This window comes from Myotis daubentonii, chromosome 2 (genome assembly GCF_963259705.1).
Source record: "Myotis daubentonii chromosome 2, mMyoDau2.1, whole genome shotgun sequence".
Taxonomy (NCBI): Eukaryota; Metazoa; Chordata; class Mammalia; order Chiroptera; family Vespertilionidae; genus Myotis; species Myotis daubentonii.
Genome location: NC_081841.1, coordinates 39,929,530 through 39,956,343, shown reverse-complemented (window position 1 = coordinate 39,956,343; position 26,814 = coordinate 39,929,530). Strand labels below are relative to the sequence as shown.

At 42.7% G+C, this 26,814-nt stretch overlaps 1 protein-coding gene across 5 annotated transcripts in view; it reads right to left on the bottom strand.

Annotated features, from left to right (window-relative positions):
- The window catches only part of BICD1 (BICD cargo adaptor 1), a 209,663-nt gene extending 185,950 nt beyond the window's left edge, over positions 1 to 23,713 (bottom strand). For 3 of the 5 annotated variants that reach the window (XM_059682516.1, XM_059682519.1, XM_059682518.1), the window contains exon 1: positions 22,959 to 23,711. In XM_059682516.1, the coding sequence (XP_059538499.1) occupies positions 22,959 to 23,171 (213 nt within the window). In that variant the 5' untranslated portion in view covers positions 23,172 to 23,711. Of the gene's footprint in view, positions 1 to 22,958 lie in introns of all 5 variants that reach the window. The other 2 variants (XM_059682515.1, XM_059682517.1) reach the window with 2 other exon arrangements.
- Positions 23,714 to 26,814: the final 3,101 nt, after the last annotated feature.

Here is a 26,814-nt window from a genome sequence, read left to right as displayed (position 1 = left end):
AGAGGGAGAGAGACAGAAATATCAATAATGAGAGAGAATCATTGATCAGCTCCCTCCTGCATGCCCCATACTAGGGATCAAGCCCACAACCCGGGCATGTGCCCTGTCCCAGAATTGAACCAATGACCTCTTGGTTCCTGGGTCGATGCTCAATAGCTGAGCCACACTGGCTGGGTGGAAGGAGGCGCTTTTTTTTTTTATGAGGACAGTATATTTGTAAACCTGTGCGTAAACATGCATTTTCCTCTGGCAATATGGTCAGTAGAGCAATGGGAGGACTGCCTCGGGGGCAACAATGAGCACACGGGATAATGGTGGTCCCTTTACTTTGGGAGGAGCAAACTCCTGAATCCGCCAGAACGATGAGCATCACCTTTTGTCAAAATGCTCACAAGCCAGGCCAGCATGGCTCGGTGGTTGAGTGTCAACCTATGAACCAGGAGCACAGTTTGATCCCAGGTCAGGGCACATGCCCGAGTTGCATGCTCAATCCCAAGTGTGGGGCATGCAGAAGGCAGCTGATCGATGACTCTCTCTCATCATTGATGTTTCTATCTCTCTCTACCTTTCCCTTCCTCTCTGAAATCAATTTTTAAAAAATGCTCACAGACATATTTCCAAAACCAAAAAGAGTTAAAAAAAATAATGAAACATATGTTTTTAGTCACATTTTGAGAGTGCTAAATCAAAAGTTTAAACCAGGTCTAAGAAATGGGCTCAGAGAGAAGGGAGAAGTGGAGATGTGTAGGATCACAGTTAGATTTTTAAATATTATTTTATTTAAATGTACAAAAGCATTATTTAAGTATATAGAAGTCTGTAAGAAATGTTAAAGAAGAATGAGTATAATCTAATTCTTTTTATGTTCCAGATATATGTGATCTATGCTTAGATAGGTCTAGATTAGATATTAAATGCTAAGCAATGCTTTTCTTTGACAGGTGGCATTTGGGCACCAGTATACAATTATCTATGGTTTGTGTGAGATTGTTGGGCCCAAGCACGGTGTGCATTTTATATCTTAATACAGATCACATGCTCAAAGCTCATAGTAAGTCACACTCCCACAGACCATGCATGAGAATGCTCACATTTCCACAAACACTGTGTATGATCAATATTTAAAATTTTTGTAAATTATTTTTTAAAGTGAAAACTAGTCAATATTATTACTCTGCATTCACTGACTACTAAGATTGAGCATTTAAAAAAATGTTTATTGATCATCTGCACATACTCTTCAGTTGGTCTAGTTACAGTCTTTGTCTTTTTTTCCCTACTGTATTATTGTTTTCAGTTGACTTATAGGAGCTGTACATTAGAAATAATAATCTTTGTCCCAGGGTGGGAATGGCTGGGGGAGGGGGGGGAATCAATTGGGGAAAAAGGAGACATATGTAAAACTTTAGACAATTTTAAAAACCCTATATAATAAAAGAGAAACATGCAAATTAACCATCCTTCTGCTATGCTCAAGCCACACCCACCACCCATGCCCACCAGCCAATGAGGAGTGAGTATGCAAATTAACCTGACAAAGATGGCAGGTACTTTGCATACACAGAGCAGAGTGGGAGAGCCGGAGGCTTGGGAGGATGTGGCTCCCTCGGTCAAGGAAAACCCAGAGTGTGGGGAGCGCCAGGAATTCTGGGAATAGTAGTTTTGGCGGCAGCCCCAGGACCGGAAGTGGAAGCCCAGAGTGCGGGGAGCGCCAGGAATGCTGGGAATCATAGTTCTCCTACACCAGGGGTGGGCAAACTTTTTGACTCAAGGGCCACAATGGGTTCTTAAACTGGACCGGAGGGCCGGAACAAAGGCATGGATGGAGTGTTTGTGTGAACTAATACATGTTAACACTGCTGCTGGTGAAGGAGCGGAGGGGAGAGCAAGAGAACCCTCTGCTCTTTCGGCTCCGCGGGCTGGATAGAACAGCCGAACGGGCCGGATGTGGCCCGCGGGCCGTAGTTTGCCCACGGCTGTCCTAGACACTAGAGCAAAGTGAACCTGGAGCAAGTTACTGTTGCAGTGGGGGATAGAGGGAAAGCAAAGGTGAGAGACATAAGTAAAATCAGAGAGTCTAGGAAAAATTAAAGGGAAGATATCCTAAAACTTCCAGGAAATCTCCACCAATGGAGCAAAGAAAAAAAATGCCTCTATTATTCTGTGAGCAATAAACTAAACTGGGTTGGGGGGTCTCAGACAATTCGCTCATATGATTGCAAAGACAGACAGAGACTCCCAAATTAGAGAGGGCTCCCCTGAGGGCTCCCAGATTGGAGAGGGTGCTGGTCGAGCTGAGGGACCCCCCCACACACACACACACATACACCCTGAAGATTCGTGCACTGGGCCCCTAGTAATAATAATAACTAGCTTATCTATAAGCTCAAAAAAAAAAGAAACAATAATCTTTGTGAGGCATCTATGTAGCATTATTTTTCCAATCTGTTGCTTGTATTTGACTTTTGTTTGTGTTATCTATCACCTTATATTTTACATTTCTGTGTAACAAATGTGGCAGTACTGCCCTTCGATGCTAAGATTTATATCTTGCTTTGGAAGGTTTCCTCCACACTGATGTTTAATAAACATTCTCAGGAATTTTCTCCTACTTTGAGCTTATTCTTTAATGATCCATTAAATCCTTGTTATTCTAGTGTAGAGATCATGAAGATTGAGGAGATACAAGAAGATAAGAAAAACATAAGGGGGGGAAAGGGGCTGGAAGGGTCTTACTTTTAAATATTTTAAACGTGAGTCCTTATTGCTGAACTTTTCTTCTTCATATTGTCAATGCTATAAAAGAAAAAAGTTCAAATATGTTGACTTGAAAATACAAACTATCAGCATAAGAAAAAAAACTTGGGTGTAAAACTATCTGAGCATGGGCGGTGCCCTGGGCCATCCCGGATCTGTCTCTTGCTCCAACAGTGTTTGAACAGAACAGACCCAGGGATGCCCCTTCTTCCAGCCTCTGGCCACTCTTCTGCATCTTATCCAGTCACCACCTCAGAACCACCTCCGGACCAGCCAACACACCGGTTTTTTTCCTACCTTAACTCCTTATTGCCGAACAACCATGAGCTCCCAAATTCGTCAGAATTATTCCACCAAGGTGGAGGCTGCGGTCACCCGCCTGGCCAGCCTGCACCTGCGGGCCTCCCGCACCTACCTCTCTCTGGGCTTCTATTTCCACCCCGACAATGTGGCTCTCGAGGGCGTGGGCTGCTTCTTCCGCGAGTTGGTGGAGAAGAAGCGCGAGGGCACTGAGCATCTCCTAAAGTTGCAAAACCAGCACATCTCTTCCAGGACGTGCTGAGGCCTCCCAGGATGAGTGGGCAAAACTCAGGGCCATGGAAGCCTCCCTGGCCTTGGAGAGGAGCCTGCACCAGGCCCTTTTGGAGCTGCAGGCTCTGGATTCTACCCGCGCAGACCCTCATCCTGTGACTCCTGCAGAACAACTTCCGGGGTGAGGTGGTGAGACTCATCAAGAAGATGGGAGACACCTGACTCACCTCCGAAGGCTGGCTGGCCCTCAGGCTGGGCTGGGCGAGTATCTCTTCCAAAGGCTCACCGTCAAGCACGACTAGGAGCCTGTGGAGCACAGAGGCCTTGAGGGGCCCCTCCGCTTCCCTTGGTGTCTGGCTTTTATCTGAGCCTCTTCCCGAAACTACTAGTCACTCTTTTAACCACCCTGAAGCCCCCTCCCATGCATCGGACCAAATGAAACAATAAAGCTTCTTGCATAAAAAAAAAAACACCCTCTCTGATCATGAATAAATAACAATGAATTTTTTTGTAAGGAGAGAAACAATTACAATTTTCAAAATATTACAAATGAAATGTATCAGGTAAAATGATTCAAAAAAATTAATACCTACTTAGGTAATATTTCACTGAGTCTGTTCCAGACAAGTTTTAAATTTTGAAGGAGTATGATGTTATTTATACCAAAATAGACTTGGGAATTAGTGTAGAAATTTATTTTTTCAATTACTGTGATTAAAAAAAAAATAATAACCAAGGGAAGAATTTTTAGAGAGCTAGAGGTAATAAGATATTTCAGGTGCCTAAGTTAGAAATATGCATATGCTTGCTCAAAAGCCACAAAAGGGAAATTGAGGAATTGGAGCTTATGTTTTTTAATACTTTATGAAAAGCCCTCGATATATTTCTCCAAAGTGACTTCTGGAGAATTAGGTCAGAGATCCCATTCAGGCTTCTAGTTAACATCTAATTAGACAACTGAGTTCCTTTGTTGGAGCTTGCCTTCTTTGTTTAAGACGTACACAACTCTAGGACAACCATGCTTATTGAAGACCTGGAAATAAACAATGATCTACCTTTAGTCACTTAAGGCTTTTTTGTAAATGTTCTACAGAAGAATTTACAAAAATTCTTCTACAGAAGAAAACACTAAGCAGAAATATCCCATCAGCAAGACCATACTTATTGAACAGCTGTAACAATAAGACAATATGGTGTTTACATAGGAATGGGACAACAAACCAATGAAACAGAACAATCCAGAAATAGACCCATGCCTATATAAAAACTAGACTTATGATAAAGTAGTCACTGAAGATTAGTGGAGGAAAGAGAGTGTTCAACAACTGGTTATGTTTAGATAACTGGCTATCCAATATTATGGGGAGAAAATTATGGTGAAAAATTATAAACAAAATTAAATTAGATATCTATCTCACATCAAACACAAAAATCAATTCCAGGGAGAATTAAAGATTTAAATAGAAAACTATAAGATATTCTAAAAGTAATATAGGTGAATATTTTTATGACATAGTGAGAAAAGATTTCTGAAATATGAATTCTTAAAAACCTTATAAACATTAAGAGTGATAAATCAACTAAATTAAAATTATGAAGTTCTCTCCATCAAAGGTCACCCCAGAGAGAGTGAAAAGACAACCACAACTAGAAAAAGAAAGTTCTGACATATACAGCTGGGAAGGCTTAGTGTACAAAACACAGATATATAAACAATCCCAGTAGAAAAATGGGTAAGAGAAATAAGAAACCATTTCAATGAAGAGATACATTTCAATGCCAATAAACATTTAAGAAGATGCTTAACCGCATTCATAGTCACAAAAATGCAAACTAAAGTTACAATAAGATACCCTTTCCCATCTACCAGTGAGGCAAAAATTCTAAAGTCTGACAATACAAAGTAATGACATGGATGTAGAGCCAATAGTACCCTGCTCCTTGTATATTTTACAACTGGGTTTTTTTGTTGTTGTTATTGTGGGCTTTTTTTTTTTTTTTTAGAATATTATCTGTGATGATTCTTTGTCAACCATTATAGGCCTTGGCCAATGTGGCTCAGTTGGTTGCAGCATCGTCCTGTACACTGAAAGGTCACGGGTTCAATCCCCAGTTAGAGTGCCTACAGGAGGCAACCAACCCATGTTTCTAACATTTCTTTCATTCATTCCCTCTCTCTTCCTCTCCCTCTTTCTCTCTCTCTCTCTGTCTCTAAAATTAATAAAACCATATCCTTGGGTGAGAATTAAAATAAAATTTAAAAATAACAAAAAGGGAAGGAGAACCAAGATGGCGGCATAGGTTAACGCCGGAGTTTGCTGCTTTGAACAACTACTTCAAAAGTGAAACTAAAACACGGAACGGACATCACCCAGAACCACAGGAACACTGGCTGAGTGGAAGTCCTACAACTAGGAGGAAAGAGAAACACATACCGACACTCAGAGGAGGCGCAGTGCTGAAGTCAAATTCTGAGGTGCGGAGTGCACGGAGCGGGCTGGCGGCGGAGGGCGCGGTTGTTGTTTTCAATCAGGAGGGAGTCGCAGACTCTGAGCTCCAGATACAGGCGAGTCTTTAGGGACCCAGGCTCAAACGGGAGAAGCGGACTGTCTGGCTTCGGTCAGAGCGAGTGCAGCTTTCTCTCCGAGCCTTGCAGCGGGTGCTGGGACTCAGAGAGGCAGAGCCCCTGGGGACAGGACTGAGAGCCGCCATAACTGCTCTCTCCGGCCCACCCTGTTGATCCTGTGTGACCCGCCCTGCCCAAGCCCTGCACAGAGGCCTTTGCCGGATAGCCTCAGGCAAAGGCTAGATTAGCACCTCCCTAGAGGACAGAAGTTCTCTCACTGCTGACACAGCTGATTCTCATAGCCACTTGGCCTGGAGGTCAAACCCTCCCTGGAATTAGCTACAACAATCAAGATTTATCTATAAGACTGCGAACAAAGACCACTAGGGGGTGCACCAAAGAAGCATAACAAAATGTGGAGACAAAGAAACAGGACAAAATTGTCAATGGAAGAAATAGAGTTCAGAACCACACTTTTAAGGTCTCTCAAGAACTGTTTAGAAGCTGCCGATAGACTTAATGAGATCTACACGAAAACTAATAAGACCCTCGATCTTATATTGGGGAACCAACTAGAAATTAAGCACACACGGTCTGAAATAACGAATATTAAACAGACGCCCGACAGCAGACCAGAGGAGCGCAAGAATCAAGTCAATGATTTGAATTTCGAGGAAGCAAAAAACATCCAACCGGAAAAGCAAAATGAAAAAAGAATCCAAAAATGCGAGGATAGTGTAAGGAGCCTCTGGGACAGCTTCAAGCGTACCAACATCAGAATTATAGGGGTGCCAGAAGATGCGAGAGAGCAAGATATTGAAAACCTATTTCAAGAAATAATGACAGAAAACTTCCCCCACCTGGTGAAAGAAATGGACTTACAGGTCCAAGAAGCGTGGAGAACCCCAAACAAAAGGAATCCAAAGAGGACCACACCAAGACACATCATAATTAAAATGCCAAGAGCAAAAGATAAAGAGAGAATCTTAAAAACAGCAAGAGAAAGTAACTCAGTTACCTACAAGGGAATACCCATACGACTGTCAGCTGATTTCTCAACAGAAACTTTGCAGGCCAGAAGGGAGTGGCAAGAAATATTCAAAGTGATGAATACCAAGAAACTACAACCAAGATTACTTTATCCAGCAAAGCTATCATTCAGAATTGAAGGTCAGATAAAGAGCTTCACAGATAAGGAAAAGCTAAAGGAGTTCATCACCACCAAACCAGGATTATATGAAATGCTGAAAGGTATCCTTTAAGAAGAGGAAGAAGAAGAAAAAGGTAAAGATACAAATTATGAACAACAAATATGCATCTATCAACAAGTGAATCTAAGAATCAAGTGAATAAATAATCTGATGAACAGAATGAACTGTTGATTATAATAGAATCAGGGACATAGAAAGGGAATGGACTGACTATTCTTGGGGGGGAAAGGGGTGTGGGAGATGTGGGAAGAGACTGGACAAAAATCGTGGGTGGGGAGTGAGGGCGGAGGGTGGGGCGGGAACTGGGAGGAGGGGAGTTATGGGGGTAAAAAAAAAAGGAACAAATGTAATAATCTGAACAATAAAGATTTAATTAAAAAAAAAAAAAGATCCAAAGACAAAACAAGTTGAAAGTGAAAAGATAGTAAAAGATAGTCCATTCAAATAGTAACGAAAAGAGAGCTGGGATAGCTATACTAATATCAGACAAAATAAACTTTAAGCCAAATACTGTTACAAAAGACAAAGAAGGACAGTATATACTGGTAAAAGTATCAATTCAACAAGAAAATCTATACTAACAAAAAGATAATATGCTAATTAGACCAGGAGACCTTCTGGGAGACCCTCAGATGTCCTTCCTGACAAAGCCATGGCGGTGGGGCCGAGGCAGAGGTGGTTAGGGGCAATCAGGCCAGGAGGGGGAGGGGGCAGTTGGGGGTGACCAGGCTGGCGGGGGGGGGGGCAATTGGGGGCAATCAGGCTGGCAGGGGCTGGTAGTTGGGGGCGAGCAGGCCAGTGGGGGGGGCAGTTGGGGGCCATCAGGCCGGCAGGCAGAGCGGTTAGGGGTGATCAGGCAGGCAGGCAGGTGAGTGGTTAGGAGCCAGCGGTCCCAGATTGGAGAGGGTGCAGGCCAAGCTGAGGAACATCCCCCTCCCCCGTGAATGAATTTCATGCACTGGGCCACTAGTATAACAATAATAAACATATACATACCAAAAAAAAAAAAAAAAATAACAAAAAGGGAATCTTAGTATGTAGATCATTAAACCACAGTTAATTCTGAATTGCTAACACTAATTAAAAACCTTATTAATTTTTTAAAAACAACAACATCAAAGAGTCGAAAGGTATTTACAATTGGTTTTCAAAATTCAAAAGGTATTTCTAATTGGTTTTCAAATACATTATATTATTGACTTTTTTCTCTAACTGTTGCTTTTCCTTCCTAATTATATTTTCTTGTGGTTTTGAGCCTAACGGCTCTGTGCACATGCCAGCATTAGCGGAAAGCAAGCCAGATTGTGATTTAGCAGGGCGGGGGGGGGGGGGGGGTACCAAAGAGAGAATCTGCAAGATGATAGTATCTTCAGCTCAACAAAAAAAAGTCGTGTACAAGATTAAACTTATCTTGTCTCCTTCTAGTTACCTCACACCAAGGTCAACTTGGAAAAATCTCCTAAAACCATCTATAAAATGGTAACCAGTGAGGCTTATCAACAAGGCACATCCACATTATAATATAAACCTCTTTCAGTTCCAAAAATTGATGGCTAAGGGCTCTTCAGCAGTGGCATTTGATTCCACATTAGTCTGCAGTATGCAAGAGGAAAACAAAGACCCATCATTCTGAACCTTCTATTACAGACCCACGCCAAACTGCAACAAAACATTCTTAAGGAAATTGCTACTGTTATTGTGTATTTCCCATAAATGTAAACAGGTTTCTTACTCTTGATTCTAAATTTAAAGATGAAAACACCCGATACATATTACATTTTAGAGTAGTGCTTTTTCTCCATAAAATGTTTGAAAATGGTAAGCATATATAACCGAAACAACAATGGAAATTAACCCAGGTCCTAGCCAGTTTGGCTCAGTGGATAGAGCGTCAGCCTGTGGACCAAAGGGTCCTGGGTTCAATTTCAGTCAAGGGCACGTACCTCGATTGCAGGCTCCTCCCTGGCCCAGGCCCTGGTCAGGGCATGTGCAGGAGGCAGCCAATCGATGTGTTTCTCTCACATCAATGTTTCTCTCTGTCTTTCCCTCTCTCTTCCTCTCTCTCTAAAATCAACAGAAAAAATATCCTCAGATGAGGATTTAAAAAAAAAAGAAAGAAAGAAAGAACTCCAGAAGTTTAAGATCAATCTATCAAAGCAATTCTTTTTTAATATTCCATTTCTAAACTTATAAAATTGGCATAAACAACTGGAAACAGAACAGAAAAACAAAATGGATGCAATAACAGAGACGAATAACTTTAAAAAGAAATTTTAGCAACCAACCCTGAGGACAGAATATTAAAGTCTCATTTAACATACCTCTTAACTGTCTAATGCAGGTTTTGATGATGTTTGATAGTTTTCTGAAAGCCATTAGAGAGTCTTCATTTCCAGAAAATAGAGTAGTAAAAAGATTGTGCAATGTTTACATATGAGCTCATAACTTCTCAGCTCTTCTTACCAAACACTTCTATCCCTACAGAGTTATCTGCTCCTGGAGCTGGCGTTTCTAGGAGAGAGGTTATCAGCCCTGCTGCACCTACGAGAGGGGGGTTAACACCCTGAAGCCCCAGCTCCACCTCCAAGGACTCTGATGGAACTATCCCAGAGTAGGGTCCAGGCAGCAGTCTTTTTTTTTTAATAGATTTTTATGGATTTCAGAGAGGAAGGGAGAGGGTAAGATAGAAACATTGAGGAGAAACCAAGATGGCAGCGTAGGTAAATGCCTGTACTCACCACCTCCCACAACCACATCAAAATTACAACTAAAATACAGAACGACCATCATTCAGAATCGCCAGAAAGCTGTCTGAATCGAAGTCCTACAACTAGAGAAATAACGAAGAAAGCGCACTGAGGCTGGTAGGAGATGCAGAGGTGCGGAATGGGCTGCTCCGGCACCCACGTGTGCCGCTTTTTTAATTGGGAGGGAGATCATCTCTGCAGAGGCCACTGGGAGGAGCAAGGGGTCCCAGCCACACACTACATGCCCAGCCCAGGGTCCCAGAGCTGGGAAAAGAAGTCCCTAGAGGCAATAAGAACTATGGGCTGTAAAACCAGTGTGGATTGAGGCTCGGTGACACAGAGGCTGCTGGAGACCCAGCTGGTCCTCTTAAAAGTCTGGCACCATGAATTGGAACTTACAAGGTCCTGCTTCCTCTGAGCTCCACACCAGGGTGAGGCCCTGGGGGACACATCTATCTGACATCAGGGAAGGAACTTGAGGGCAGCTTTCTCCCAGACGGAGGTGCTCACAGGGATCATTGTCCTATGCTGGGACCTCCCAGGGCTGACTGGAAGCCATTTCTGTTTGCTCCACCCTGGTGATTTCCTAGGACCGCGCCTTATCCAATTTACCACCTCAACCAAGCTGCCTGCAGCAGCTTTTGCATATGAATGGCCTGTCCTTGAAAATCTCAAACAAGCCGCAGCAGGGTCAGGGAGCCCCAAATCTATCAAAAAAAGGCCCAAGACACCACCCCCCACCCTACCTCACCCCCCACCCCCACCCCAAACCGGCACCAGCCTGCCTTGCTTCACAGCTAGGCCTCGTCTGGGCACTTCCAAACCCGATACAAAGAGGAGAAATCTGAAGATCTCTCTGTAGCTCCTGCTGGGTGGCTCTAGGCAGTGGCAGACTTTGTACCTCCCTGGAAACCCAAGAGTCAGTGTACCCAGTAATCAGTGTCAGACCATACCAGATTACAACTCTACACATCCATAAGTGACACACTCAAGGGGCAGACTCAGTGAGCACCAAAGCAAGTCCTACTCCATAGAGGTGTCTCCTGCATAGCAGCTCTCCCACTGTAGGCACGGCTGGTCCTCACAGCCAAATACCCTGGAGTTCAATTCCTCCCAGTGACACCAACAGCAATCAAGTCTCAACTACAACAAGACTGTGCCCACAGCCCACAAAAGGGTGCACCTAGAGCTCCCAGCTCAGGTAACTGGGGAGGCTGAGCCACTGGGCCCTATAGGACACCTATTACACAAGGCCACTCTACCAACTCAAGGAGACATAGCAGCTCTATCCAATACATAGAAACAAACAGGAAAACAGTCAAAATGCAGAGACAAAGAAACATGTCACAAATGAAAGAAATACAAGAAAGCAATCTACTGGATCTAGAGTTCAAAACCACAGTTATAAGGTTACTCAAGAATCTTCTAGAAACCTCCAAGAGACTTAGTGAGACTTTCAAGGATTTTAATGAGAATGCCAAATACATGGAAAAGGACCAGTCAGAAATTAAGCATACACAAACTGAAATAAAGAATAATATACAGGGATTCAACAGTAGAGTAGAGGATTTTGAGAATCAAATCAACAATTTGAAATATGAGGAAGCAAAAAAACACCCAATCAGAAGAGCAAAAAGAAAAAAGAATCAAAAAATATGAAGATGGTGTAAGGAGCCTCTGGGACAACTTCAAGCATACCAACATTCGCATTATGAGGGTCCCAGAAGAAGAGAGAGAGCAAGCTATTGAAAACCTATTTGAAGAAATAATGACAGAAAACTTCCCCTAGCTGGTGAAAGGAATAGACTTACAAGTCCAGGAAGCACAGAGAGTCCCAAACAAGAGGAACCCAAAGAGGACCACACCAAGACATATCATAATTAAAATTCCAAGGGCAAAAGACAAAGAGAGAATCTTAAAAGCCGCAAGAGAAAGGCACTTAAGTACATACATACAAGGGAATGCCCATATGACTGTCAGCTGATTTCTCCAAAGAAACTATGCAGGCCAGAAGGAAGTGGCAAGAAATATTCAAAGTGATGAATAGCAAAGACATACAACCAAGATTACTCTACCCAGCAAAACTATCATTTAGAGTTGAAGGTCAGATAAAAAGCTTCACAGACAAGAAAAAGCTAAAGGAATTCATCACACCAAACCAGTATTACATGAAATGTTGAAGGGTATTCTTTAAGAGGAAGAAAAAGAAAAATGAAAAGATCAAAAATATGAACAACAAAATGGCAAAAAATAGATATTATCAGCAATTGAATTTAAAAATCAAAATAAATGAATAAGAAATTTAATGAACAGAATAAACTGGTGAATAAAATAGAATCAGAGGCATGGAAATGGAACAGCCTGATGATTCTCAGAGAGAAGGAGGGTGGGGGAGGTGGGAAGAGATTAACAAAGATCTTATATGCAAAAAAAAGAAAAAATATTTTTAAAAATCTTATGTGTATATATGCATTATCTATGGACACAGACAACAGGGTGGCGAAGGCCTGGGGTGGGGCGGAAACTGGGTAGAGGAAAGCAATGGGAGGGAAAAAAGGGACATCTGTAATAATCTCAACAATAAAGATTTAAAGGAAAAGAAAAGGAAAGAAGGAAGGAAGGAAGGAAGGAAGGAAGGAAGGAAGGAAGGAAGGAAGGAAGGAAGGAAGGAAGGAAGACCAATGAGAGAGAATCATTGATCAGCTGCCTCCTGTACGTCCCACACTGGGGATCGAGCCCGCAACCCGGCATGTGTCATGACCGGGAATCAAACTGTGATCTTCTGGTTCATGGGTCGATGCTCAACCACTTAGCAACACTGGCTGAGCCAGGCAGCAGTATTTTTAGAAATCACCCAGGTGATCCTGATAAGTAGTCTGTATTTCAAGTCACTGTTTCTGATCCACCTCTTCTAACAGAAGCCCTCAAGGGGGTATGGAGGCTCCGCTCAAACACTTCCAGTGTGGAGACACAAAATTTCATTCAAAAACTCCAGAGTCAACATACTATTTTATAGATGGTCATTCTTCAAATACGAATGGTTATTTTTACAGGACATGGTGGCCCAGCAGTTCCCTCACTACTACAGAGTTCTAAAATCTTTGCACTTGTCCTTCTTCCTAAAAGTGACTTCCCCCAATCTCCACAGGAGTGACTCCTTCTCATCATTCAGGCCTGAGCTCAAATGTCACCTCCTGGGAGAGACTTTTCTGATCACGCTTTCTCCAGCTAGGCTCCATCTCTTCACTCTCGGCAATTCTCACATCTGAAGAGCGCGTGTGTGCTTGCTGACTATCTCCCCGTCTCACACATGAACTCCATGCAGGCAGCTCCCTCCTGTCTCTCTTGTTCAACATTGTACCTCCAGCAAGTGGCATAGTACCCAACACAGTAGCCTCAAAAGACACACGTTTGAATGAATAAATGAAACAGAACAAGAAGTAATGGGCAATTTAAGGAAAAATAAAAACTCCAATTGGCATATCAAGAGCTGACAATGAAGCAACCATGTGGCTTAAAAATGTATAGTTTCACTGAAACTTCCCAAAATTTACAGATGTGGTCATCTCAAATTTCTCTATTATACATCAGTTTTCTTCTGAAAATCAAGCAAAACATAAATCAAAATAATGACAAACCTCTAATACACTTTGAAAACATTCTACATGTTCAAAAGTCCTAAATACTGGAACTATGAAATGCTAAACAAAAATGTAACCATGTTAGAAACACTGTGATATGGTTGGTGGTGGGGAAGGGACTATAAAAAACAGAAACATGCCCCTAACTGGTTTGGCTCAGTGGATACAGCATCGGACTGCAGACTGAAAGGTCCCAGGTTCAATTCCAGTCAAGAGCATGTGCCTTGGTTGCGGGCACATCCCCAGTAGGGGGTGTGCAGGAGGCAGCTGATCGATGTTTCTCTCTCATTGATGTTTCTAACTCTCTATCACTCTCCCTTCCTCTCTGTAAAAAATCAATAAAATATATTTTAAAAAAACAAACCAGAAACAGTCCAGCCGGCATGGCTCGGCAATTGAGTGTTGATCTATTTACCAGGAGGTCACAGTTCCATTCCTGGTCAGGGCATATGTCCAGGCTGCAGGCTCCATCCCCACTGTGGAGTGTGCAGGAGGCAGCCAATCAATGATTCTCGCTCATCCTTGATGTTTCTCTCTCTCTCTGTCTCTAAACCTCTCTCTCTCTCTCTCTCTCTCTCTCTCTCTCTCTCAAATCAATAAAAATATTTTTTTTAAAAACCAATAACATCCAGAAACATATGAAATTACTTGGAATACCTGGTATAAGGTCAAAAAATATTCAGACTAGAAAGGACACATTAGAGATTGTTCTATATAAACCCCTATCCCAGCATAAACCCACCAGGATGGTATTCCCAGCATGTGGTTGGCTAGAATCTCCTTAAAATTTTTTGTGACCAGGAACTCACAATTTCCTAATGAAAGCTGCCTGGTTCCATTCTCAGGAAGCTATACCTGTTAGTTCTTCATTTTGATCCAAAATCTAGCTCCCAGGAACCCACTGAGCCCTGTTCTGCTCTCTGAAGCCATGTACAAAAATGTCAATGAAAAGTAACTCAATGTATCAGTTTCATAATAGCATAGGCCTGATTAGAGAAGTAAAGTGAATCCAGAAGGAAAATGAGTTTGGGCCAGGTATTCAAAGGAAAAGAGAACTATAAAATTTTTTCTTTTCTTAAACTGTGGCCCGGCCAACGTGGCTCAGTGTTTGAGCGTCAACCTATGAACCAGGAGGTCACAGTTCAATTCCCAGTCAGGGCACACGCCTGGGTTGCAGGCTCGATCCCCAGTGTGGGCCGTGCAGGAGGCAGCCAATCAATGACTCTCATCATTGATGTTTCTTTCTCTCTCTCTCTCTCTCTCTCTCTCTCCCCACAACCCACACTTCATCTCTGAAATCAATAAAAATATATATCTTTTAAAACCTGTGGAAGGGTACAGTACAAGTATGAAAACAGGTGGATTTTCCTGGCTGCAGCTGAATAACCAGAGTGGAAATGGAAAGGAGGGAAAATACAGAGAAGAGTTGATGCCTATCCCTGAAGGCTAGGTGAAAATTACTGCAACTAAGCAAGAGTAACCTGTACTTTGGAAAAAAGTAGAATAAATTTGAAAAGCAAAGCACAAGTAGGTAAATAAGCAGACTACATTACTTTAAAACACAGTGTCGTAGAAGTTTAGAGCTAATAAAAATCATAGAGATTATCTATTCCAAACCCTTAATTTTATAGACAAAGTAATTAAATCCCAGGAAGAAAAGGTATCAATTGCCACAAGGAAGAACAGTTTTGTGGAACATTTTCCTGTCTTGTACCCTCTTCTCCCCATGGCCTGTATTCACATGCTGAATCAGAGATGCTGTAGAACAGTGGTCAGCAAACTCATTAGTCAACAGAGCCAAATATCAACAGTACAATGATTAAAATTTCTTTTGAGAGCCAAATTATTTAAACTTAAACTATATAGGTAGGTACATTGTTATTAACTTAATTAGGGTACTCCTAAGGCTTAGGAAGAGCCACACTCAAGGGGCCAAAGAGCCACATGTGGCTTGCGAGCCGCAGTTTGCCGACCACTGCTGTAGAAGGTCCTAACCAGCCATCTCAAAACTCAAGTATCATCAGGCAAAGAGGGGATGACGTAATGAGCCCCAACTGCCTGAATCATCCTGGCTTCTCACCAAGACCCTGTGTGGACAGGAAGTGGCCACATTGCGGGACCGGCTCCTGCTGGCCGTGGACACCAGCCACCCATTATGCTGATACACATACCTCCCTCTCGCCAAAAAGACAATAAATCAGATTCTCTGCTAATTCGCCCACAAAACCTCCTTTTTCCTTGGTATTGATTGCTATGGGGTAACCAAACAAATTCCATCCATTTCTTTAAAACACACCTACACTTGTGTTCTCTGTCACTTACCACCCAAGCTATTCTCAGGGGAGAACACGAACCACCCATCTGCACCCCCACTACCACCCACACCCCCTGAGGCTTTCTGCTTTTCTTCCCGAATCCATTCCATTTTCTTCACATTTTAAACATCAGTGCCTTAAAAATACAGTCCTGCCCGGCCAGTGTGGCTCATGGTTGAGGGTTGACCTATGAACCAGGAGGTCACACAGTTCAATTCTCAGTCAGGGCACTTGCCCGGGTTGTGAGCTTGGTCCCTAGTGTGGGGTGTGCAGGATGCAGCCAATCAATGATTCTCTTTCATCACTGAGGTTTCTATCTCTCTTTCCCTCTCCCTCTCCCTTCCTCTCTGACATCAATAAAAATACATTTTTTTAAAATACAGTCCTGTCCTACAAAACACTGCATTTTAAAAGTGCATACTCGTAAATGGAAAATGCCAGGTTGCAGAGTAGTATGTATGGCACAATTTCACTTTTATAAAAACAAGAACAAACAAACAAACAAAAAACCCTGCATATGAATTCGTATGTTTAAACATATTTAAAACAAGTATAAGAGAATACCCACCATAGTAGTAGCAATACAGACAGATTTGAGAGGAGAGGAAGGGGAATTTATTAATTTGTATGTGATTTTATCTAGCTGGGATGATAGCCAGAAACTGTCATAATTATACAACTGTAAGTTTTAAAGTGCAACTAACCTCTTATAAAAAATTTTTTTAAACACTTAAAAGCACTAATGGAATTTCAAGTACCAGTCAGTGAGGGAGGTGCTGCTGCTCCCACTCCTCCCTCCAGAGAGGTCAGCGAGAGCTAGTTTTCCACTGAGGCTGCCCTGGAAGTCCTCACTGTGCCAACCCAGCTTCTCTGCCCACTGTCTACTAGTCTGCACATCTCCTAATTCAGAATACAATCTGAATTAGTTAGTGAAAATGTAGTTAAAGTGTTCATATATTCCATATTCTGGAAATTAGGTTTGGGCAACCAAGTACACGGATTATTCATTTGTTTTATTGAAAGTTGAGTATTTGAATTCCTCTTGCAACCCATGCCTCCTCTCAAAGAAAACATGAATTAAAAGGACTCATGTATCTTTGGCCATCAACTCCATTCTCTAAAAATGCTCCGGGCCATGGGACCTTCCTTCGTGAATGGAACTATCTATCCATCCTGAGACTCTCAACTCACTACTTCCAGTCACATCCAACACTGAGCTCTGCCCTACACCTCCCAGGTTCATCCCCTCCTCACTATCCCTTCTGCCCTGGCACAGCTTCAACCCACCCTCTGTGACCAACACCATGACCTTCTAAGCTGCACTGGGACTGCCCAGCCGGCATGGCTCAGGGTTGAACACTGACCTATGAACCAGGAGGTCACAGTTCGATTCCTGGTCAGGGCACATGCCCATGTGCCCGGGCTGTGGGCTCGATCCTCGGTGTGGCGTGTGCAGGAGGCAGCTGATCAATGATTTTCTCTCTCATCATTGATATTTCTACCTCCCTTCCTCTCTGAAATCAATAAAGATATTTTTTAAAATAAATAAACTGCACTGTGACTGAGGTGTTTCACTCTTTGCAGTGACAAGAAAGTGGGCTCTTCCCAAACTAGGTTTCACCTCCTGGAGCCTGAGAAGAATCCTTAGCCTCTCTAAGCCCAGCGTATTTTCCTCACCTTTCAAGTATAATTCAAGTAATGCCTCGTAAACGGGTAGTATAAGAAATAAAAGTAAGGCACGCAACGTGTTTCTTACCTGTAAAAATGGGCAAGAAGCCCCCAAGTTACTTGGACAATTAAATAAGATGTAAGGCACCAAACACTTCCTTTTAATGGTTCCGCAGTCCCAAGACCAAATGTAGCCACTACCGCTTTCCCTCTTTCATCTCCTGCCGCCTGACTGCACATGCCTTTCTTTACCATAATGAATGATTTAATGGTAAGACTATGCATCTCTTCATGTCCTCCTCTCCTTCAAAGCCATATTTATAGGTATAACCTTATGTGTGAGAAAGTCCTTTACTGTATTTTTCAACATACAAGTAAATATATTGTCAACCTGGAACACAATATCAATACCCATAAAGTACAAGTGCATTTAAAGGGACAACAGGGAAGAATATCTGTAAGCATGAAATTCTGAAAAAAAAATCTTCCAGCCATGGCCGCTGTTCATGTTCGTGCAAACATGGTAAATGTGATGGAAGAGCCGAAACCGGTTTGGCTCAGTGGATAGAGCGTCGGCCTGCGGACTGAAAGGTCCCAGGTTCGATTCCAGTCAAGGGCATGGGTTGCGGGCACATCCCCAGTAGGAGATGTGCAGGAGGCAGCTGATCGATGTTTCTCTCTCATCGATGTTTCTAACTCTCTATCTCTCTCCCTTCCTCTCTGTAAAAACTCAATAAAATACATATAAAAAAATTTAAAAAAAGATGTGATGGAAGAGTATAAAATCTCGTGAAATTATATCTGAGAAATAACTTTGCCACTGCTGAAATGTTGAATTGAAATAAAAAGAGGGGATGATGCAAGGTAAAGCAATTGGGTCAAAAAAAAAAAATAAAGAAATGTGATTGAAAGAGGTTATGATTGTTTTTGAAGGTGTTCAGTTTCCCAGAGCTTATGCTGATATATTTTAGATGTTTGATTAATTTGATAATAAACTGAATAATAAATGTAAATATTTCTTCTTTAAAAGCAATAAGGGAAAAATAATAGCTTAAGTCAAATAAAGTATTAACTTTCTCTATGTTTATTCATAGATTGGAAAAAAATCTGGTGTTTTTTTTATACCCTCCCCCTCAAAATGATTTCATGATTAGAACTTACAGGCATAAAATAAGCTAACAATCTTTCTTAAGCAGGGGGGAAATTAGTTCTTTAAAGATGAAGGCAGGTAATTAAGTGGCTTTCATTGGGTCCCTAATGTGACAATTTCTAAAAGTAAGTTAAATATGTATTTATTGAATGATTTCACTACGGCCCTGAAAAAAAAACACCATGTCCAGTGCCCAGACAATGCTTCTTCAGCGGGTGGTGTCTATCCTTGGTATCAGGGTTGAGAAACAGACGAAGAAAATGAGTTGAAGATTCTTAGTCCATAGTCTATTGTAACCTAGCTGCGAAACTTTTCTGAAGTTGTCCTGTCATGCGGATATGTTTTCTAAAATGATACCAGAAATGCTGAATCATTCCTCTCTTAGGGGATCTTTTTAAACTTTACTACATTTAAAATTTCAACTATATTTTTTAAGTTTAAAAGAAATCCTTAAATTTGAAGTCTATGGGGGTTTTTTAAATACATTTATATTTTTGTTTTTCAAGTTATCTTAGAATCATGACTTCTTCAAATACTGTTTTGGCCTGGGGACAGACCGTGTTGATTTACACACATCCCAGACATAAGACCAGCCAGGGCATAATTGGGCATGGGTGCCCCTCAGGTCACTGAAAAGCAAGCATTATCTGTGAACTCAAAGCACGGTCAAGTATTCTAGTGAACATGCTGCTTTGTCCAGCTGCCCAAGTGTAATGAAAAGGAGACCATGGTGATGTCAGACGTCATCCCATTTCAGATCCTTAGTACTTTTCTTTGAAGTGTGTTCTTTTGGGAACACAATTACAGCAGTCGTGTAGGCACAGGGTAGAGGCCTGAGTGTTATCAGCCCAGGCCAAAAAGCAATCTGAACAGAGAAAAGACATGGCTAAAAAAAAAGTAATAACTTCATCATCTTAATTTGTACATCTCCAGGCAACACTGCTCACTCGCATTACTGTCAGGGCAGTACCTGGCCTGGGAAGGAAGGCAGCAGCACTGCTGGATGCTGACTCAAAAACAAAATGACCTATAAAGACTGAGCCAAATTGCTACAATGCAAACTACTAATGTCCAACTTGGACTTAGTACAGTATTTTTCTATTGACATTCTCATTCCAATTATTTTGTAATGAATCATATTTGTTGCAAGAGCCTAGAAACAAGCCAAGGATGCCTGGCTGGTGTGGCTCAGTGGTTGAATGTCAACTTATGATGAACCAGTAGGTCAAGGTTGGATTCCCAGTCAGAGCTCAATCCCCAGTAGGGGGTGTGCAGGAGCTAACCAACCAATGAGTCTCTCTCATCATTGATGTTTCTATCTCTCTCTCCTTCTCTCTTTTTCTCTCTGAAATCAATAAAAAAATATTTTTTTTAAAAAATAAAGAAGCCAAAGATGTATTTTATACTTAGTGTTCTAGATATATATTATTTGTTGTATATACATGAAAATGAACAAAACTTCCTCTTGAAAAATCAGGGCACTCAGAAAGCATGTTTTTCAAAAATGACTTCTATGTGCTATCATCATTGGAGTATTTTAGTTTGCACAATTATTTTGAATATACTTTTAAACAGGAAATATTTTTGAGACTGATTTAACTCATTTAAAAATGCTCCTGCTCTGGCCAGTGTGGCTCAGTTGGTTGAGCATCATCCCCTGCACCGAAGGGTTGCTTACTCAATTCCCAATCAGGGCACATGCCCAGGTTGCGGGCTCAATCCCTGGTTGCATGTGGCAGGTAGCCAATCGCCATTTCTCTGTCACATTGATGTTTCTCTCTCTCGCTCTCCCTTTCTCTCTCTTTAAAATCATATATATCTTTTAAAAAGCTAAATAATACTCCCAACCAAAGTATATATTGTAGTAAAAGAATAAAAATAACAGGTCTCACTATCAAATGATCAAGTATAATTATTTTATTACCCTAATATGTATTTTTAATATATTTGTATTGATTTCAGAGGGGAAGGGAGAGGGAGAGAGATAGAAACATCCATGTTGAGAGAGCATCACTTATTGGCTGCCTTCTGCACACCCACTACTGGGGATCAAGCCCACAACCCCAGCATGTGCCCTGACTGGGAATTGAACAGTGACCTCCTGGCTCATTTGTCAACACTCAACCACTGGGCCACACTGGCTGGGCTACCCTAAAATATATTTTATATAGTTGTATAAGCCAGTCATTAGGAACCTAAAATTGAATTACATTTATGCTAAATGCAACCCAAAACACATATGTAAACAAGTATCATTTGGTAAAAATCCTCCTGATAAATTCTATTACCCTCCTGTTATAAAGAATAAAACATGCCTCAAATTTCTTACATAAAAAAAAAAATGGTGTTTGCATTATTCTCTGTTAAGAAACCAGTGTTATACTATTCTTACAAGACACTGTTTTGTCATTTTCCCCACTATTGCTGAGAAAGCAATACAGGTAGTTTCTTAACACTAGTCCCTTTCCATACCTCCTAATTTTCTTGGTCTTTCTCTGACACTAATCATTATTGACTAGTGAATGCTTGATAAAGATATCGTCTTCCAGTATACATTTATTCTTTCTTAAAATTCTTATTGCACACTCACTATGAGAGGCTTTGTGTTAAAGACTTTGGAGGCAAAGTAAATTAAGTCAGATTCCTTGCCTAAGAGCTCATGGTCTAGTAAAGGCAAAAAACAATTGCATTAAGGTTTACTCTACATGGTCAGTACAATGACACAGAAAAAAAAAACACAAAAAAAACCTGGAAGGGTTATTTAAATCGAGCGGGAAGGTCAGGTAACCGTTCTACTCCATTTCACTAAAATAAGTCTTCCTCCTTTATCAAGGACGTGATGGCCTAACACTGCCTGGTTTGCACTTCCTTGTCTTGGCAAAGCCATGATGATAGATGTAGGCAACATCAAAATATCTCTGAGAATTACAATCATCATCCTGTTTCCTGACTTCATAAGGTTTAGTCTGACTGGGTTTAAACACATCAGCCCAAGACCCAATCTAAACTGGAAAATACCAGTAAGTCCAGCTGTTTTTAGAACAGACATGTACATGGTCAGAGAAACATGAACAAGAAATTTACAGCCTGGTACACAAAAATCTGATTTCCAGGTAGAATTTTTACCATATATTAATTTGGGGGGCATTTAGGCATCAGAATAAAAATAAGAGGTACCTGAAAGTATAAATGCTTACCATATTATATACTCAAATAGAAGGCAAGCTGATTAGTTATGCCATAAATGTTGTAAACTGTAACAACACAAAATAAGATGCCCCCGCCTCGCCCCCCAAAAAACTGAGTGTGTTGTAAGAAACGCATTTTTTATATTATATACAAAATCAGAATTAACATTTCAATGTGCACCTAAAAATAAAGACTTGCCAAGCAATGTGTACATTTAAATGTATTTACCAGCTACTTGCTACCCATAGTGTCTCAGAAATGGGATGAAACAGGCTGAGTTCCTTCAATACTATGTATATTCCTATGAGTGTTGTTGATAGGAAATCAAAGCATATGTGTTCTTTTCTTCCAATCCATTAGCCAGTCTCTAAAAGAAGCCAAATTCCAAAAGACTAAAGAGGACAAGTGTCCATTTGTGACAGTCTCGCGTTATAAATACAGTCATTTCAAACACAAGAGCCTCCTGTGAAGCGCAGGTCTACCCACGTATCTGATCTATACCATTCTTCAGACCATTGGTGCGGGAGTTAAACTGTCCCTGGTCAGGGTGACCTCATAAGACCTGTGCATGGCCCAGCCGGCCTCACTCAGGGGAAAGCAGGGCAGTGGGACCGTCCAGCAGAGTTGTTTTTCTCCCTCAGCCAGATGACAGGAATAAGTCAAGCCCAGGAGAAGGAAGACTGTCACATGGGATTGGCAGGGACTTCTCCTAACAGTTCCCTCTCTCATCAAGAAGTGGTTACCTTCAGCAGAAGGCGGAGGTACCCTCGATTCTACCTCCTGAAATTGTGGGTCCTGAACACAAACCCTACTCATCGCCTTTGTGGATTATGGGATTGTCGCTGAAACCTGGGTTTGCAGTAGCAGCAGTTTTGTGAAGTTGGGTGTATACGTTCCGACCCAGTGGAATGTCACCTCAGAGTGCTGGGACTCCAAGGCTCATGAATCTCCCACCCCCGCAGCCACTACCCCCCAAATTCCAGCTTATGCATTCATTTCCTGGGCAATTTTTCTCTTGTGGGGAAAACAATGGACCCTTTCAATTTCTCTTATCAACAAAGGGCTCTAAGATGAAGAAACAATCCTTTCAATAGCATCCTTTCCGACTTCGTTATAAATGAGTGGGGATGAGGTTGGGGATGGGGGGGGGGGGCGAGGAAGGAAGGGGTGACAGGCGACTCACCTCTTTCAGCTGCTCCAGCTCCTGCTTGAGGCTGTCGTACTCAGCCTCCAGCTCGTCATATTGCTGCTTGAGGGTCAGCTTCTCCTCCAGGACCACCAGCCCGTACTCAGCAGCCTGGATCTTCTCGTGGGTCGTCTCCGTGAGCTCCTTGGTCAGCCTCTCTATCTCAGTCTTATAATGGTCCACCGTCTGCAACACCTCTTCTGCGGCCATAGCCCCGGTGCGCGGAGTCGGGAGGGGGTCACAGGGCGGGGGAGATGGATGCCAGGCAGGCGGAGCAAGGGAGAAGGAAATGGGGAGGGAAGGGGCTAAAAAAATGGAAAAGAAAAGTGTGGCTGGATGAACGAGCAGAGCAGGGTCCTGTGTGCTCCTCTGGCAGCAGCAGTAGCTACACCGCCCGAGACACTGCCGTGCAGCGCAACATGGAGAATGCAGCGGCGAGGACAGGGGCGAGGCGGCCGCGGCTGCCGCGAGCGTCCTCCTGGCCGGCCGGCCCCTGCGTGCGCTCAGCGGCCGAGCGGCATGGCCCCGGCGGCGGCCCGGCGGCCACGGGCTCGGGATTCTGCTTATTCAGAGGCGCTGGGCCGCCATGTCTCCCGGGCAGCGTCACTGCAGTCGCCGCGACCCCGCGCTCCGGTCTCTGCCCGCCGCTCACTCCACCTGCTCCCTCTGGCCGCGCCGCAGCCGGTGCGGAATGATGCAGTCCGGGCCCACCCCCTCCCTGCGCGCCTGGCCCCAGTGCCCAGCGGGAGGCGGGAGGCGGACGGAGTCGCGGGCGGGGGGGGGGGGGGGGAGGGAAGGACCCGACGTCCCGAGGCGCGTCCCGCAGGGGCGCGCGAGGCCGCAGCCGCCACCCACTGCACCGGGGGGCGCGCGGGACGCAGGCGGAGGCGCGGCGGCTGCTGGACGCGGGGCGGGAGCCTGCGCCCCGCCCGCCCAGCCGGTTCGCCTCGGGCGGGAGAGCCTCCAGGGCTTTTTACCCGGCGGACATCCAAGCCCCCGACAGTGGCGTGGGCGCCCCGGCTCTGCAAACTGCCTGGACTCAGCGTCTGCCCCAAAGAAAAGCAAGCAGTAACTGATGCGCTCCGGGCTCGCGCATCTTTCCAGCCTGGGCTCTCGGGGTTCTTCCCCGGCCCAACGCTGTGCATCCCACGCCTATCAGACGTGCCCCAAGGCGCCTGCTTTCTCCCCACTTCCTGCTTTCTCCCATCTCCCTCCTCCCTCCCTTGGCCTGGTTCACCTCACACTCAACAAGGTAATTTCCACCCGAGGAAAGTCTTTGCAAAAGATGCTTGCCCTTGTCCAAGCTTTCTGTGCCCAGCTTATCACAAGATCACTATCAGAAAAGGAGAAAAGAAAAAAGTCCCTATGGTGCCTGCACCCAGGAAGCCTCTAAGTGCCATTATTTCTTGCCCCAGGAGTTCTCTGGATTCTTCAATAAAGGAAAGTTGCATGAAGTTTCCTAAGTACAGTATCAACAATCCCCTACAATAAACATTTTCAAATAATACGAGCTAATCGTTACTGAGACCACGTGCCAAGCAATCTTCTGAGTATGGCACATGCATTCTCTCCCATCCTAACAGCAACTCTTTGAGGTAGGAACCATTACCCCCAATTTACAGATGGTGAAAGAAAAAGTGGAATGATTTCCCAAAGTCAGGCAACTCTTAAGTGATGAAGCCAAAAATTGAACCATAACTCCAAAGCCCTGAACTGGATCATTATGTTGGCTTCCATAATTAAATATTATATGCTCTTAAAACGGCCACTTTAATCAATATGAAAAGCAATGATGAAGAGTCACAAAAGGAGGTGAAGGCAAAGTCAGAGTGAAAGAGAATAAAGAAGAGTCGAGGATGGAGAACTACCGAGAGGAAAGAAGAGATTGAAGTGGGGAAAAAGCAATTTCTGTGTAACCAGGAGGCTGTGGGATCAATAGGTCAACTTTTTCTCAGTGGCCAGGAGTTGTTCAACACACACACACACACACACACACACACACACACACACACAAGCTTTCTCACTTAGAAAGCAGGACTCAACTCTCCCATCATTGTGTACATGATAAAAATTTTTAAAAAGACAGTTGCTGATGGTGTGGAAAGAGAAGCAAATGACCGTGCCCTTACAAAACCTTGACTAATAGGCTCTCTGGATGTGATTTCAGTGCCTCTGAAACAAATAAGAAAGCTTCCTTCCAGATGCTGACTATTGCAACATAATATTCTCTGATAAGTGAATGAGAGATATGGAGGAGGGAAGAAAGAGAGCGAGAATACTTGAAACTTGCAACCACCATGAATCCAACCAGGCAGAGAAGCAGGGATGATAATGACCCACCGTGTCACCTGTATCATTCCTAGCCCTGTTTTATGTCCCACCATTGCTTTTTTTTTCTTCTGCAGAATTCTTGAAATTATCTTGTTTTATATTGCTCTGCCTGCTGCCTTAACTCTTTTTCAGAACTAGGCAGTGGAGCAGAGTGGTTCAGGGCCTGGCTCTGAAGTTGGAGCCACTTCCTGCCTGTGTGCCCTTGAGCCAGTAAGTTACTTAGCTTCTCTGTACCTCAGTTTCCCCCTTTGTAATCAGGGAGTAATAGTATTGCCTCATAGAGTTCTGATGAGGATTAAATGACAAAATACATGCAAAGATATCAGATCTGTGCTTAGCTCATAGTCAAGTATTTAAAATAAATGTTGCCCAGTGTGGCTCAGTTGGTTGAGTGTCATCCCATGCACCCAAGAGGTCACCGGTTGGATTCCCAGTCAGGGTACATGTCTGGTTTGCAGGCTTGATCCCCAGTAGGGGGAGTGCAGGAGGCAGCTGATCAATGTCTTTCTCTTTCTCACTGTCTCTCTCTATAAAATCAATAAAAACATCTTTTTTAATTTTTTAAGATTTTTTAAAACTAATTTAAAAAAATACTTGCACTCATTCTCCTATTGTTTTACCTGTATAGAACTTACTCTGAGTGGAATTACTGGGTCAAAGAGCATGCATGTTTTGAAGGCGCTAATTTTCACATCAATTGAAGTTGATCCTCCAGTCTTCCCATGAAGGAGTAAGTTCACCCTGTTGTGGAGATGAGTGTTATTACTTTTACCAATGCTGCGTATTATTACTTTTAAAAATCCTTGCTGGGGAAAAAAAAAAAACATACATTAAAAAAATGTCTTGCTGATTTTACAGGCAAAAAAGAAGGATCATCTTACTGTCATTTCAATCTACATTTTGTTGATAACTAATGAGACTGAACCTTCTGACCAAAACCATTACTATTAGTTATTTACCATTGATATTTCTTCTCTCTTTCCATCTTGTGCAATTTTCTTATTGAGGTCTTTGTGTTTTTCCCTTTTATCTATGTAAATAAGATCAGGAGAAAATTTTAAAAAATAAATAAAAGGTTAGGGACTCTATTTTTTCTGTCGGTCTGCTGAGAGAGGAGAAGACAGGGTAATAGAGGAAGTAATAGTCACAGGCAATGGAAAATGAGCGACCTGGAACACATAAGCAGATGCTGGGGCCAGTGTGTGGGCCCTGCAGAGTGACCTGCCTGAATGTGTAATTCTAAATGCAAAACATAATGCACGCAGTTGACATCTCCATAATCTAACTTTCTCCTCTTATTCTTTTAAATTAGGAACAGTTCAGGAAAAGAGTTAAACATTCAGTTTTGCTCTTTAGGTTGAAATAAAATTCCTTGAACTACAAAACAACTTTAAGAACATAATCAAACACTTCTCTGTTGCAAAGATTATAGAAGAGTAATTGTTTTTGTAACCATAGAAACCCAGCTGATGCCATGGCTACATAACCAACTTGCATAAATAATTTTTAGTAAACCAAGTCA